The 16251-nt window shown below is 37.0% G+C and overlaps 1 protein-coding gene across 1 annotated transcript in view; it reads right to left on the bottom strand.

Moving 5' to 3' along the window:
• ARHGAP42 (Rho GTPase activating protein 42) overlaps nt 1–16251 on the bottom strand; it is a 166579-nt gene that overhangs the window by 129211 nt on the left and 21117 nt on the right. Inside the window, exon 2 of the mRNA XM_067289754.1 lies at nt 3882–3977. Coding sequence (XP_067145855.1) covers nt 3882–3977 — 96 coding nt within the window. The remainder of the gene's footprint in view (nt 1–3881; nt 3978–16251) is intronic.

Below are 16251 nucleotides of genomic sequence, written 5' to 3'. Positions count from 1 at the left end.
TTTTTTTTCCTAACGTCAGACTGTCTAGAATCATGGATTTAAGACTGAAAAATCAGTAACTTCTGGCTCTGATAACAGGTTTAGTAAAACAATTTGTGTTATTTAAGTCCAGTTTTTCATACTATCTGCTTTTTTACTGGAAAGATGAAATTCTGACAGAAGAAGCCTTGTTCAGAAGGTCATACTAGGGTGGGTTTCCAACATTAAGCCTGTAACACGTATTTTATAATCTTCAGAATGTAATCACTGTATTAAGTTCCATACATATATGGTGTTTATGTACAAAATATATCAGAGTATCACTGGAAACTGAGGTAAAACTTCCCACTGGGCTGCGCAATCGTAGATATGATAAAGGAACATTCTTACAAAAAGCGATGAAGGCAGAAGGAGGCCGAGAGAGCACGATTCATCTATACAAAGCTGTCTTTGATGATGACCAAACGTCTAGCTTGTTGGGGATGTAAAGATATGGACAAATTCTAGGTCACTGCTTTAGGGAGATCAAAAATTAAAGTTTATCCTATACAATACACAATATCATTCAAGCTCTGTTAGACTTGGATTTGATTCCTGTCAGTTTACCTTTTACTCTTATAAGCTGCTTTGATGCACACGACAACCCAATGGTTTCTTTAGAAGCCAGAAATCCCTTCTTTGAAGCTCCAAGTGAAATAAATCAGCTGTCAAACTTCATGAACTCTGTTTTTTCCTAAATAGTTTTAAATGCCTGTTTAATGTCCAAACAATAAAATGTCTTGTCTTTTCTACATTTAGATTTCAAGTAAAAATGAAAGTCCTGGTTGTCTTCAATCACCTCATTTTTAAATTCAAAATCCTTATGTCTTTAAAAAATAGTTACTGATTGAATCCAGGAAGAACACGCAACTTTGAGATACTGTAGATTTAGTTTAAATGCATAAAACATGCAAAAGATAAATCTACCAGACAAGAAATAATATGAATAATGCCAAAGAGTACATACACATATGACTCATTTGTAATATAATTATTTAGCAATATATCACAGAGCATAGCAAAAAAGTGCTGCATTCAGTAAATTAGAATATAGTACTTTATGGCCCTGGACAAGAATGCATTTCTACATTTTAAAAGTTTTAAAATTTATAGAGGAACAGAATTGACATACAAACACTGTCCTCTGGGACAGGATACCCCTCTTATACTTCTACACCAACTTTCGAATATATAATGGCATCATTATGTCCTGCTATTTGAGAAACCAGTTTGTATGAGATAAGAAGTTAACTATCTACTGCAGTTGTTAACTAGAAAAATCATATTTACAATTTTCAAAATGTCATCTTAACAATAAATGGAGTAAATGAATGTCTTAAAAAAAAAAAACTTCAAAGTCGCTGACAGTTCAGGAGTTGTACAGGGCACTAGACTGCAAGGCTTTGAATTGCTCTACTTAATTTGTGGCATCAATTTCTAAACATCAATCCATTCACCTGCTAATTAGTAGAAATACACAACTTCTAAATATCAGCAGAGTTATGACTGGCATACTCTCCAAGAGTTTTTAAAGTATTTTCCCATTTTATCATCTCAGTAATGTTTCTAGTTACTGATTTCATAAAGGCATAAAAAATTCATTAGCTGATTAAACATTTGACTTAATTAAAAAAAAAAAAAAAACTATGGAGCCAAGAATCAGCATCTTCTCATCCTAAAAACTGACTATTCTGCCTCTTTGTCGCTCATTAGGAGAAATTTCCCAAAGGCATTTTTAAAGTTCTGCCAGGTATCAGTTGACTCTCAGTTCTCTATTGGTTTGTTAATACACACAAAGAAGTTTCAGTTCAATTAACATGACTTGCACTAGCAAACCCATATTTACTATAGAAAACTATTAAATTAATGCCACTATGTCAACTGGTCTTACCTAACAATCATTAGTATGCAAGTATTCTTTCCTAAGTGCTGCCATGATGCTGAGCACACAAGTTTTGCAATAGTTGTCATGCTACGCATTCTCAGTTTGGTGAAGGAGCTACAGTTTGAAAAGAGAAAATAAGTCATGCTTCCCAGCTTAGACTGAATGTCACAGCTAATAAGTTGGGCAACTGGCTACCATTTTTGATCATAAATTGCATCTTTAACTGTCATCCTGAAGTAAATGAAAAAAAAAAAAATCCCTTTTGAGCTGATACAACAAGCTTGATACACCTGAAAAGTGTATTTAGTTTAACGCCTGAATAGAAGCAGCTCAATGTTTTCACCCTTCCTTTATACATTTTTGTAAAATATATATATATATTTTATATATACATAAAACGTGTACTTTACTTCTTAAAAAAAAAAAGTTTGGAGAAAAAAGCATACCTGCAAAATGAGGAAAGTTTTAAGGACTTAGGGATAAAAATAACAAAGGAATCAAGTGTTAGAACACAGTACAATAGTCTCTAACTTTTCAGCATCTGGCTTCAGACAAGTAAGCTGTATCTTCAAACTACAGATGTAAGCTAACGTACAACAGGAGGCAAATGACTTTATCATGGAAGTAAAATATGGCAAGCTGAGATCCAATAAAGCTTTCATCATGGGAACATATCTGAAACATCATCTCTCAGGGATTTATGCTCATCACTGGCCGTTTGGAGGGAGGAAAAAGGCTGGTTCCTCTCCCCCTGCCCTTCCTCACCCCTCAAACAAGCTGAATGGAAGACAGTGACCCAGAACACTTCCAGCCATACCCAAGGACATTCCTAACTATCACTTTGTAATAAAATGAGGATTAGGCAATCTCCACCTTGGCTGTGGAAGAAAGCAGCTTAGACCCTTTGTTCAATGATTAGGTAATTCAACCACAAGAAGGGAAATACTGAAGGGAGAGGAGACTTAAAATGGTTTACACAAGAGAGAAACTTGGAAAAGCCCAAATCCCTGTTTCCTCTCTGCATTATGAAGACTTTTTTTTTTTTTTTTTTTTAAAGAAAATTCAAGTCCTATGTATTTCAGGTCCTCTGTGCTGCCAAATTAGTTATTTTTAGAAGCAACTACTGTTTAACAAACACCTTTCTTCCTCCCAGATATTTTGGAAGAGACACGGGAGCTATGTGATATTGGACATCCTCAGTCTGAAGATAGGTGAGAATCCAGGTCTCTCATAAGAGGGAGTTGAAACGCTCCCACTGCTGTGCTACTGCCTGAAAGCATCACTGCAACTGCTTCCTCTTGCGGCAATGTTTTGGAATAAAGATTAGCAGCATTTCTGAATTTTGTCAGGCACAAACACCCACAGAGCAGAACAAGGTATACTCTGGATATGCTTCCGGGATTAGGTCTGCTGGGGACAGAATATTTTGATGATATTAGAGGACAGCAATGTTCAAGACATGCTGAGCTGTTCAGTTCTGCGCATGCAGAAGTTCTGGGTGTGCACAGAAACAAAACATTAAACAGCTAGTAAATTTTACTGGCTAAAACTCAAACAACTATATACTTAGGAATGCACAAGTTGTAAAGAAAACATTCCTGTTTTTAGGCTCTTAAATACTTCCTGTATCTTACTTAAGTGGGTTTTTTTTCTTTCTTTTCCAGATCCAGGTTATTTCACAGGAAACTTGCATCCCAAAGAAAACTGGCTGCAACTCAAAAATAGTATCAGAATTTAGAACCCTTGCAGCTGACTTAACAGTATTTTGAACTATCATGAACCGAGCTAAGTCATGAAGACACAATATTTCACTGTGTATTTTTAAAATCTTGCACGGTCTCTGCTTACTGAAAGTTTTAGTATTTGTTATATGTTCCATTAAAGCTGAAACAGTTAACTGCCCCATTATAATAGTTTTAACAAATACGTAAGAAACAATACAGAACGTTACTGCAAGGAGAGCATAGCGGGTACTCACCAATGTTAATTTCGTCATCCGTTTCAGCGTCTCCAATGCACTCAAACTGGAAATCTTGTAAAGACTGTGAGAATTTTTGCACTGCCATGGATAAATCTAAAATTCAAGAAAGAGAGAAAAAAAGAGAAATTCAGAATTGCTTCACCACCATTTCACTAGGAGCAAGGCTTCATGTGCTCTGTTTACAATCTTCTGATTCAAGAACGTCAAAGCAAGCCAGATTTCACAGCAGGTAACTTGAATATAACTGTACACACGCACCGACAAACAAAGTTCATAAATACAGAACATCAGCGTAACCACAAAGATGTCTTCTTTTCTTCATTAGGAATAGTAATGGCCAACGCAGAGATGAATGAGAAAATGAATGAATTCAGTCAAGACTTAAAAAAGCTATCAGTCTAGATAAAGCCCAGAAAATAAGCAACAACTCTCTACATCCTTCAGGAAGTACCAACGATATCTGTTTGGAAGCCAGGAAAAATAGTAATTAAGATTCTGGTATCTGCTAAATCTAATCAAAAGACGCAGTAAGGATAAGAAATTAACGGAAGCCAAGCCGTAAACTCTGTCCCCAAAGCAGCACGTATCTGTCCCCAATGTTGTGTTCTTTTAAATGTACAGATATTCATTTAGGGGCACAACAGCTTCCTCAGGTAATAGAAAGCTACTTTTTTCCCGGCAAGAGTAAAACATAGTACATAAATACACAGCCTGTCCTATGGTCCTAAATCAAGACAAAAGAAAAATGCCATTTAAATTTGAAAAATCTTCAACAATAAGGACCATTCCACTATCCTAAACCAAATAAGGTTTGAAAACATTTCAGATACTTTCAAATAACAACCCACATAATAAGACAACTGAAAACTTTTATTATTATTATTATTATTTGAAGGTAACCACTATCCAACAACAGAGACCCTACCAGGCCTTTGCCCTGCCCCTCTGTTCGCTCAGCGCCTGCTGCCTTCATGTTGGCCTCTGGCTGGTGGGCATCATGGGAGTCAAAAACTCCTCTCTGTCCCAGTCTCCTATTATGCAGCTACAGAGCACATCAGGTCAAAAAGAGAACAAACACCTTTTAGAAAATACAAACATGAACAGATTTTTCTTATATTAGCAAGGAATTCCACATGTTTATCTGATAAATAGCTAAAACAAAGAAATGGGTAAACAACTTCTGTATCTTTTTGATAAACATCATGAAAAAAGGAGAAAGTTCTCCCCCACTCCAAGGAAGAGAGTCTCCTCCACTTCAGCTTACAGGCCACTGCATCTTCAAATGATTAAGTCTGGTATAAGGTCAAAAAAATTAAAATTACTACAGATGCTATTAAATATCTGTCCAAGTCAATTTTAAGTTTAAAAAAACCAAACTTCCTCTAAGTAAAGTTGTGAGCCTTGACAATAAGAATTATTTAGCAACTATTCACAATATTTAAAAGTCAAAAAATATCAAAGTAATGCCTTCCATCTTTTCTTTTTAAAAGCACATTCCAACTATATTTTTGATGATTTATTCATTTTTTATGCACTAAGCAAAATAACAACTTTGCTATTTTCTTTAGATGAACAGAAGTCACTACGATGAAGCTTTCTTACATCTACAGTCAGATAATTTTCTACATAAATTCTGTTTTTATCCATGACAGACATTGCCCTTCATAGTATACTGACACTTGTAATGGAATTACAGTTATCCAACAGATTCAAACTACCAGATGAACCTGTCTGATAATCATAATTCCATCACAGTACATTCCTGACCTCCTAAGTATCTTATCATTATCAAAATATACTACATTTTCCATTAAGATACACACCTGGGAACTATTGCATTTTTACTGAGCATTTCCTACTCCAAAATACATGAAAATTTTATTATTAAATGTATTAACAAATTAGAAGCTAAACATTGAAAGCGTCTCCTACAGTCTGTAATAGTAGAACAAAATATTTTTACAAAGAGGTGAAGCACTTTTTTAAGCCAATATAATATTTTTGATATGTAAGTAATTAACTGTTCTACAGCTGTTTGAAAGACCTACACTTTAATTTGCATTTGCAGCATGATGCTTTGAGTTTAAGTGGCAGAAACAGTTTTATTGTTGGCTCTTCCAGCAAGCTACTACAGAGAATCCTAAACCCTTTTATAAAATTGTTGCACACCAATTTGTGCCAAAAGGAATTACACGGCTTCAATGTGTTTCAATGAAAAACATACTGTAATGTAAGTACTACTGGAATGTAAAAATTATCTATCACTAACAGGAGTTCAGATTTACTATTTCCCCCGAACTGAGGACAATCTGGTAGCCATCCGCAACGACCAGCATCTCTGTGAACACGAGAGGAAACGAGGGAGCATAGGCTCTCCCCTATCACTCTTCCTCACGTGCAGGGCTCACCAGAACAAATGTCAAGGAACTAGAAAATGAATGATTAAAAACAAAACAAAACAAGGTGGAGTCACCATTTTATATTCTGTATCAGTCTCATGCAGATGCGGATATCTGTTTCACTGTATTAAAAACCGAGAGTGTTAATGCTTGTGTGTTTTCAACCTAAAGGAGGTGTACTTCTTCATCCTAACTTGGAAACGGTGGGTCTGAAGAATGTAATTAAAAGTACAGAGCTCATTACATCATTTTATAAAATTATACAGAATGATCCCATTTGGAGATTTCTGACACTATAAGACCTATTCTAACAGCTTGGAAACACTAGATTTCATATCAACATTAAAGCTGTTCAGCGTTGAAAGGAATAAGATAACGTTCCAAGGCAAGATGTTTCCTGTGATACTAATTTAGAGATCCTGTACAAAATTAACATTACCTGAAAATATTAAAAATACTGTTCTATAGAAACTTTCCAACTTATTCGGACAGCCTCTCAGACCTTTTAGAGAGTTATTCTGTAAGGACTCAAGGCTCAACATCGCAGCCGAACTACCAGATCTGAACCAAGCCATGGAATTAGTTCCTTTTATCAACTTCTTTCTTAAGAGTATCATCACTTTACTTGGTTACATAGCGTCTAGTCCCAGAGAGAGGACTGGCTGTGCAACAAGCAGGCCTCCTTTGAGGGATAAAGACATCCAAAGATTCAACGCTGAATTAAATCAGATTTAAGAGCCGCTGCTTCTTTAGTCAAGAAGAGGCAAATAATAATACTACCGTCTTACCTTGGCCTGACAAGAAACAAAAAGAGCAGAAAGAAGGAGCAGACGCCTTGTCCAGCTTTAAAAAATGTTATAGATCACCCTATATCCCAGAGTCCTGACATCCCTGAGAGACCTCAGTACCTTTTGCTCCTTCCAGATGCAAGACAGTAAATCACCACCCCAAGCAAATTGCTTTTTTATGATCTGCAAGCTTTTTGGTATTACAAGAGTCACTCTCACTCAAATTCTAACATGCATGTCTTGATATGCATCTCCCCCTTTCTGTGGAGTTCACATGGACACCGTATTTCACTCAGCCCAGGACAGAAACTCTCTTTGGAGCAGAGCCAATTGATCCTCTAAGTTACTATAAAAAGCTTATTAGCTTTATTGACTGACAGTCCAAGTCTATTCCCTGGGGAAGGAAGGCTGCTCCAAAAGCCTCACTGATAACATTAATGTTGTGGGCACGTCCTGCAGGCACTCAAAAAGACTATCCTTTCTGGGTGCCAGGAAAAAAGTAAAAATACACCTTGATATCTTTCAGTTGCCAGAGCGGTGAATTTCTAATGGGCCGTTTTATCTTCTGTTAACATTGTTTTGTTTTATTTTGTTTTAATAGTATTCACCTGCACCCTACGTTTCCTGTTTTCCCCAATTCCAAAGTGGGAATCAGTTTAGGTTAGTCAGGTATGCAGTCAAGATTAACCATCAACACTGTTTATAGTTAGTGGAGGGAGATAACTGAGATGGAGTTGCCAATTTTAATAAAGGATGAATCAACTCAATTGACTAGCAGGATTTTTTTTGTAGAATTTGACGGAAGCAAACTGGGTTCTCATCGTCTTCAAACTTATTAACAGAAATGTATTACAATATGTCCAGCAACCACAAAAGAATACCTGCAGCTTAACCACAAGAAAGTAGTATAATACTGGTATTGAATATGGATATATGTAATAACAAATATCAGTATCAGAATGCTAATAAAAGAATAGTTAAAAGTCATTTTTTTAAGATTCAGTTCATTTCAAACTGCCAAAAAGGAGAACTGAAATTAAATTGTAATATACCAATTTATTTTAGGCTTCAGATAAGACCTGCTGGGTATAGGATGAAAAAACTAAGATGATGCCATCTCTTTGTATTACCAGAATTGTTCTCTGACCTTCTTGTTCTGGAATTGTTAAACAGAGCATGAAACAGACTCCTATGTGGAGCCTCGAGGAGGAGGGGACAATACATTGCAAAAGAGTAATGAAGTGAAAGATGCTATTACCTGAAAGACCTATTACCTGAAAAATGGAGCATGTTAGCTTTGGCACAGCCCTTCACAATAAGGATCAAGTTCCACAGATAAGGAAGCTTGAGATTTTTAAAAGTCGGTAAGTACAGGCAATTTTTTTCTTTTTTTCCTGGGGCAGGAAGGCTGTTTATTTTTGCCAGTCTGCCCATTGGAAGAACAGAAGAAAGCCCAAGCCATCTACACAGGAGTCAAACAAGCTCTAAAATGAAGCACTTGATAAACATGCAAGGCACCAACATCCCTACCCCAGTAAGAGCATACAAGGAACCATTCTCAGCAAATACATCAGAGCGAAAGTCTCCGCACCAGCTTTACCTAAAAGGATGACTTCTGTAGCAAGTGCAGTTCCAATAACCAACATTCTTCCTGACTGATGTCAATCACCATCGTATAACTGGTATTGTTCACTAAGTTAATAAAGAAAAACTGCAGCTGAAACCTAGCAAGAAGATTAGGCGTGGCCCAACTAACCCCTGAGCACAAGTCGGAGCACAGTTATACTGATCTTCAAACCATAGGTGCTCTGGTTACAACTGTGACAGCAACGTATCTGGTGATCTGAAACAAAGCTAAAGGTTACTGCATGGCTTCAAAAATTGCAGGAGTAGAGGGGTGGTGGCCGATCTGACAGGATATTAGAGGCAATTTGTCAGTCAGCTGAATTTGGGGACAGTTAAAGGCTAAAGGAGACCAAGTATGGTCACCTCTGGTGTTCCAGACCTTTGGACTGCTTGTTTCCTCTACCAGGTACGACTAAACATTCACTATGGTCCCGTGCTTTATGAGTTACCTCATTTGGGCATACACTGCCCAATATAAGCTTATTAAAACACAAGCTCCTCAAACCCAACAACAGAACACTAAGCAGCTGCCATACACAGAAATAAAACACAGCAGGAACTGAATGATATTGCCAGAGCACTTCATAAAATGACAGGCTAAAATGCAGATAAGCATCTGTCTACTTCATTGACTTTTACTCCTTCTCAATATCTGAAAATGGTCCACTAATTTTTTTTAATTGCATTAAAAATAAATGTATTTTCTTGATTTATTTCACAGACAGCTTCTATTCTATAAACAATTTCCTGCCTAAGTTATATAAACACTTTAAAATGTAGATTTATAATGGAGATGCTGCTACTGTAAAACAGCAGCTATTAGGAGCATGATTTGCAGCACTATTACTACACCAAAAGACAGAAGCAAGAAAATGTTTAAAAAATTTATACAAGAAAAAAGGGGGGGAGGGAGGGATAAGGCTTTCAGTATTGCAAATACAAATCTTTAAAACATTACTTATCCAGGAAAATACTCATGAGGCACGCATCTCCTTAAATACTGCATGATGTGTTATATGCTTCTTTACTGGGAAGATGAACTGGGAGTTATCTTGGTTTTGTTATTTTATATGAAAAAGAACTTCAAGGAGGCAAGCTCTATTGACAGTCAGAAATAAGCTGGAGGAACAAGAACGCCCAACTGAGAAGCGGTGAACTTCAACAGCTTCTGTGTTTGCTACAGTCAATTTGATTGTAACTAGAACATGCCATCGTGGGACATCTTCTTCCACATCACAGACTGTAAACACAGCAGCTGGCAATATGGCTATATTTAGGAAACATGAACGATTAAGCAGCTAAAAGCACTGATCATACAAGATTGCATACATCACCATTATATTTCAAATGCATTCCTGTCTTAAGGGCTTTCTCATTAAAAATCCCAGTTTCACAGTTGTTGGTCTCAATTCAGACAACACCACTAAAATGAATTTTCTTCACAGTTTTCTCCTCTTTCTACTCTTCATCACTCATTACTGTCTTGCTTTAAAAAAAAAAAAGTGGGGGGGGGGGAAGGGAGGGAGGGAATCAACTGTCATAGGTAGCTAACTAGTCCTTACAGAAAATCTTCCATTTGCATAATCTAGGTTATAGTGGGTCAACCCAAATGAAGGGACAAGGGCTTGCAAATTCCCCCCAAAAGCAATACTGAGCACGGGGATGTTGGCACATATCTCAGAAGTGCAATTCAGTCCTTCAATTGTATTTTAAAGGAATTCTGGGTTTTGCTACCAGAATGGGTAACCCCAGCTTAATAAAATATCATCATCATAATACACAAGGGCAGGATCACATCAACTATACTTGGAAAGCAATATAAAATGCATGTTAACATTCCTTTTAAACACACACAGACACACACACAAAATCTGTATAACCAGCTGAATTAGCTTCTGTCATCTTCAGTTTTAAGTGGCTTCCAACACTAGAGTCTTTCCCACTGCACATGGTTCATTGCCAATACCATTGCACAGAATGTTGTCCATGGCATTTTTATTTTTAGAAGTTATTCTTTATTTCTCAGCTGAATTAATCTGTGAATCAAAATAACTTTTCTGATGGTCATTCAAAAAAAACAGGGGGGGAAGCACACCACTCTCCTCTTAGGAACTACCTCATTTTTCCCAAATTTGCTGCAGGAGGATTTCACCCGGCAGGCTGGCAGGGGAGAGTGCCTGCGTGCTGCAGGGGCAGAGGGAACCGCTGCTGGCTGCTTGCCCTAATGCCTTCTAAAGAAGTCACAAGAAAAGACCACACTGGGATCCAGAATAACGTGGCCGATGCCAAGGACTGTGCGGCACAAGGGCCATTACTCTGCACTGCCACAGTCTCTCGTTGTGCTATCAATGAACTCTTTATCCCCCACACTTGCTAGCTTCCCTGGTCCACATTCCTTGCCAGCTTGCAACTTGTGGAGCAAAATAGTATACAACTAAAATAAACAAGTCCCCACCCCCAGCAATCCCACACAACTTTTCCACCTCGATGTTTTGCTCTCAATATCAGGGAAGCCGATTTCTTTCTCATAACCTCCAGGGAAAGGACATCACAGAACAGGTCAACACGTATTCCATGCATTACTGTATCCCTCTGGGGTTAAATAAAACACTATAGCAGTCTGAAATTCTTCAGTGTCATTTTCTTAGCCATGAACGTTTCCATGAGAAAAGTGCACAGATTAATTTCTCATTCTCATATGCACACAGAAATCCCCCTCTTCAAACATAACAGGAGCCCACTTACTTAACATTGTGACGCAAGAGCTATTAAAAAGTATGCATCTTGTTCAAAATTCACAGCTATTCATTCTAACACTTTTAAGTCCCAACTTCCTTTCATTAGAAACTTTTAAAGCACTTTGGATACTCTTCACATTTTTCTATGGTTAAGCACTGGATCCTACACACTCTTGAAGTAGACACCCCAGAATGGCACAAAGAAGTTTGATGACAGCTTTTGTTAGGCCACATTTGCATTTTACTTGAAACTTAATGTCTTTATAAAATCATTATAAAACTCCCCAAAAGCTTGACTGTTTAACCAAATAATGTAATACAGCAAGAGGACAAAATCTATAATATTTCATCCCTCTTCAACACTCCTCTCCTCACACCATCTCAGGTAGTCTGTAGATGTGGCTGATGTATGCTAGTCTGTAGATGTGGCTTTAGTATGCTAAACTGTAAAGTATATACAATGGCCAACTCATTTTGACTTTGCATGGTGATAAATATGTGAAAGAATGAAGATGTAACCAATGATATTTGCTTACACTAATCTTACACTACGTACTGTAGTCACCAATCTGGAGGATACCATACAGCACGTACTACAAATCTGCTTCTCTAACGTTATGGCACTATGCAGTAAAAAGCTGCAAAGTTACGTTTAAATGGTATAATTCTGTTTTGCTTCAACAAGTGCACATTCTTCTATTTTATTTCTCATTACCTCATTGCTACAAAATCCTTTCTTTCCCAATATTTTACTTTATATGACTATTCAAAGATATTGCTGCATTTGATTAGAAAGCAAACCGACTATACAGGGAATTACTAGGCTCTAAGCCATCCAATCATAAACCCATATTCACAGAATTAATGCAACAATAAAGCCTTTACAAGTGACTAATCACAAAGTTAAAAGCAGAAGGAAAATTTTCCTTTGCTACCAATTGCAATTTTCTGAATATTTTCCACAAATAGAGCTGAAAGTTTCAGAGAGCATTGGGTTTCATTTTACTTTTGAAATTATAAAAATTGGCTCTGGAGTATAACTTAGTATTATTGCTAGCACATTATTATATTTTTCTAAATTACACTCTAACAAAACATTTCTATATAATGCAAGTTTTGCAAATATGCTCATTTTCATTCAGTAAGCTTTTTGTCCAAGATTCACAGGATGGATTCCCATATTTGCGGAATCATGTAGGTTAAAGAAGAATAAATCCTTTCTTTTAATATTGTGTATTCACACAAACACAGATCTCCATGAAAATAAGCTGATTTCCCAGCCTTTTTACCATTCAAAAAAAATCACTGAAAATCAGCACTTACTCACCCACACACTTTCCATATTTTCCTTGTGTCCACTGACAAAACTATTCCATAACTCCTTATCAGGAAGATCTCAGCTCTTTAGGGCCTAATTTTTTAATTGCTTTCTGATCAATAAAGCATGACACGAAACATACCTGAAAAGAAGCTAAGGTCATATCTGCTTATACCACACATTAAATAATGATTCCTGACCCTCCTCAGTGTTTGACAATTCATCAAAACGTTCAAGTTGCTTACTTCAGTTGAGGGTGGTATCTCATTCTTCTCCCAAGCCTTCTGCTTTTCAATATATTTTGTTACGCTTGCCAGAGCCACCCGGAGTTTGTTGGTCTCTAACTTACCGTGCACACAGAAACAAGTCCGGTCACGGTGACACACAAGATGTTGTGCTGACCCATAAAACGAACCCTCTGCTCATGCAGTCTTGGTTATACACTAACTCTTACAATACAAAAGGATACGAACATTAATACTGCCATCAGCCTTGCACAGCATCACCTTTGTTAACTTGGTGTAATTCATGGCTGCTCTAAACTCTTGGATATAAGCGTACAACATCTTTCAGATGTCTCTAGTATTAACGTAGATACCACAGCACACTGATTCCTAAACTAGTTCAAGGACACATGGTGATATGGAACTGCTTGGCCACCATAAAATACTGCACATGTACTTCTCCTCCTCCCTTTACAAATATAATCCATTTCCATTTTGTTTCGACTGTAATTTAAATAATAAACAGTTTAAAGTAGCATCCTGGGCTGTGAAAAAGTAAAATTATAAAGAAAAGTCAAAGGGCTAGAAAAAGCTAGAAAATGTAAACTTTTCCCCATCACCTCTTTTTCTCAGGTTTTCCTATATTCTTCTGTATCATTTTACTTGAACTTCTGCACAGTTTTCTACCACTCTATTATCTATCCTAGGTTCTTAAACTCCCTGAAGTTTTGCTTTGTCTCACAACATACTGTCTCTTGCTCCTCCTGGGAATTTCGCATGCGTTTTTTTTTTTTTTTAAATGTTCTTCCACATTTTTCCATTGCCCTAAGGATGTTTATTTCCCAGAATACTGTGACCATTTTCCAGTGAGCTGGATCCACAGGGCCAGTCTTTCCTCCCACCCTCTTTCTTTGAAACATGGTTTATCAGGCTTGCTGCTGTCATTTCTCACTCCTGCTGGCACATCACAGAGAATGCTATTAGTGAGCAGACAGAGAAGGACCACAAAGGAAAGACAGAGAAACGAAGACCAGATGCCGCCAGAGGTTGAAAAAGCAGAAAGTGACTTCCTGTCTAGAAACCAGAAAAACCAGGGAAATTCCAGATTTTCAGTGCAACGTAAGATATAGGTGTATCAGACTGTCTTTTAATACTATTTGAAAATATACAGTTTTCTCTGTTCTTCACCTAACAATGCATTCAGAAAATTTTCAAAAATCCCTATCCCTATTTACCGACAGTGAAAGAAAAACACAGCAATATAGGACAAAATGATTCGATAACATAATTAAAGCCTCTGCTGTAACACACATAAGGGACACAGTTCTGACTATCTGGGCAACATCAGTTCAGCCCTTTCTGCCCTGTAGAAGAGTACAATGAGATGTGATTTCACCACTACTACCCCTGCCAAAACGTGTATTCAGAAAATAAATAAATGAAGAACAGGGTTGGTCAGTTCTGGTATGAACATGGAGCTGTAAACAAACTGCTTCCAGGAAAACCAAGAACAAATCCCTGCAATTATCATGCTGTTAATGTACAGATCTCTAGCTATAAGAATTCCTCCAATATAGCTTGAAATGCATTTATGTGCCATGGTTTTTGTGTTAGGTAGATTTCCCTGTTCCCGGAAGAAAGCTGCTGGAGTGAGGATCAGCCAGATTGGAGTGTGCTGAGCGGAGGGGGAGGGATGAAAGGAATGAAAGCAGTTATCAAGGCATTCGTAAGTAGGGAGCTCTTGGAACAACATTAGAGTTGAGGGTCATGGGAAACAGAAGCTTTGCTCACCCTTCTTCCTGGCAGTTTTATGCACTTGGGCAACAAAACAAAGTGTTTTGTAAGAGCAGAAGAGGGAGGGGAGAAAAAAGTAAAATAAAATGTGTATATTTAGCTCATTAAAAAAAATACTACCACTTTGCTTTAAAGGAAATGAAACACTTTCTATAAGAAATTCCTTAAGGTTTTAGAGCTCAGGCACACAACACTTGATTAGATTCCTTTGATCAGACAACTAATATCACAGTCGCATGGATTTCACTGTTGCATACAACAGTATTATTTTTACAAACACAGATGTACACACACACACAGAGATGCAAGTAACACTTGTTCACAGAGTCAAATATGCACTTCCAGACTTCGAGGACAGAACTGAGTCCCCAAGCAGGCAGCATTTTGTCCCCTGAAGTTAAGTGCCACTGAATGTTTTTACCAAATTTGGCCTGAAGAAGTTGCTTGCACTCTGACAGTCTACCATAGCTCTGATTCACTACTTCTCACTGCTCAGGAAGAATGGATATAACATAAAATATCAGCTTAATTTAGAAAACTAGCTTAATACAGTAGTTAAAAGCCTCTTCTGCCTTGAAAATATGAAAGGTATTCAGAATATGCAGAGATGAGAGTCATGAAAGTACCCACGAGCTTTATGATATGCTTTTGAGGGTTTAAACTAAATCGCTCATAGTACGCAAAATTACGAAATCTGTTACCAAAATATCTACATATTCACGTGGGTAAAACCGACCAAATAAAACAAGCTTCATTAAATTATGAAATGCACACCTGCAAATCTCTGCTTCACCACCTCAGCTCCTGTTTGCACTGACCACGAATCAAGCGTTGCAAAGGAATTTGGAGTTAACCACAATTTGCATGTGACACTATTTCCTTAACAGTTCTGAAATACTTTCTGTATCTTACACACTTTCCAGTTTTATTCCATTCAGCTAGAGAAAGCAAGTAAGAAACACTGCAAAAAGTAGTAATCAGATTAAGTTTCTCCCTATATACAAAACTATTTCAAAGAACAGGCTCTTCATATTATCTGCAGGAAAAAAGTATATTCATATTCATTTTACTGGAATCTTACACTAAATTAACTTCTCAGACAAAACAAGGAACATTAATGACCTTGTCTTTCCCTGAAATCTGTCTTTTTTTTATTAATTCAAATAACTTCTTAGAAGGACAAACTAGGCTTCAACATGTTTCCTTTACTGTTTTGTTTTTTTTTCAACTTTTAAAACCCTGGAATTTTGTTCTACTTTCCTGTCACTAAAAGATTTAGGAATATATGACAACATCCTCTCCTTATCTTCCTGGCAGAGTGATATCCTTTAATTCATAATCTTAGCATCCATTAGTACTAGCACTGTTTATATTATGGCATGTGTAATGAGTTCTGAACTGACTACTATCACTCAGGAATGAGATCTTGTCATTATAACATCTATTATAATAATTATAATAGATTGTTTTATTACTTTAT

This window comes from Apteryx mantelli, chromosome 1 (genome assembly GCF_036417845.1).
Source record: "Apteryx mantelli isolate bAptMan1 chromosome 1, bAptMan1.hap1, whole genome shotgun sequence".
Taxonomy (NCBI): domain Eukaryota; kingdom Metazoa; phylum Chordata; class Aves; order Apterygiformes; family Apterygidae; genus Apteryx; species Apteryx mantelli.
Note: the sequence above shows the minus strand (reverse complement) of the source record. Positions and strands in the feature narration are given on the sequence as shown.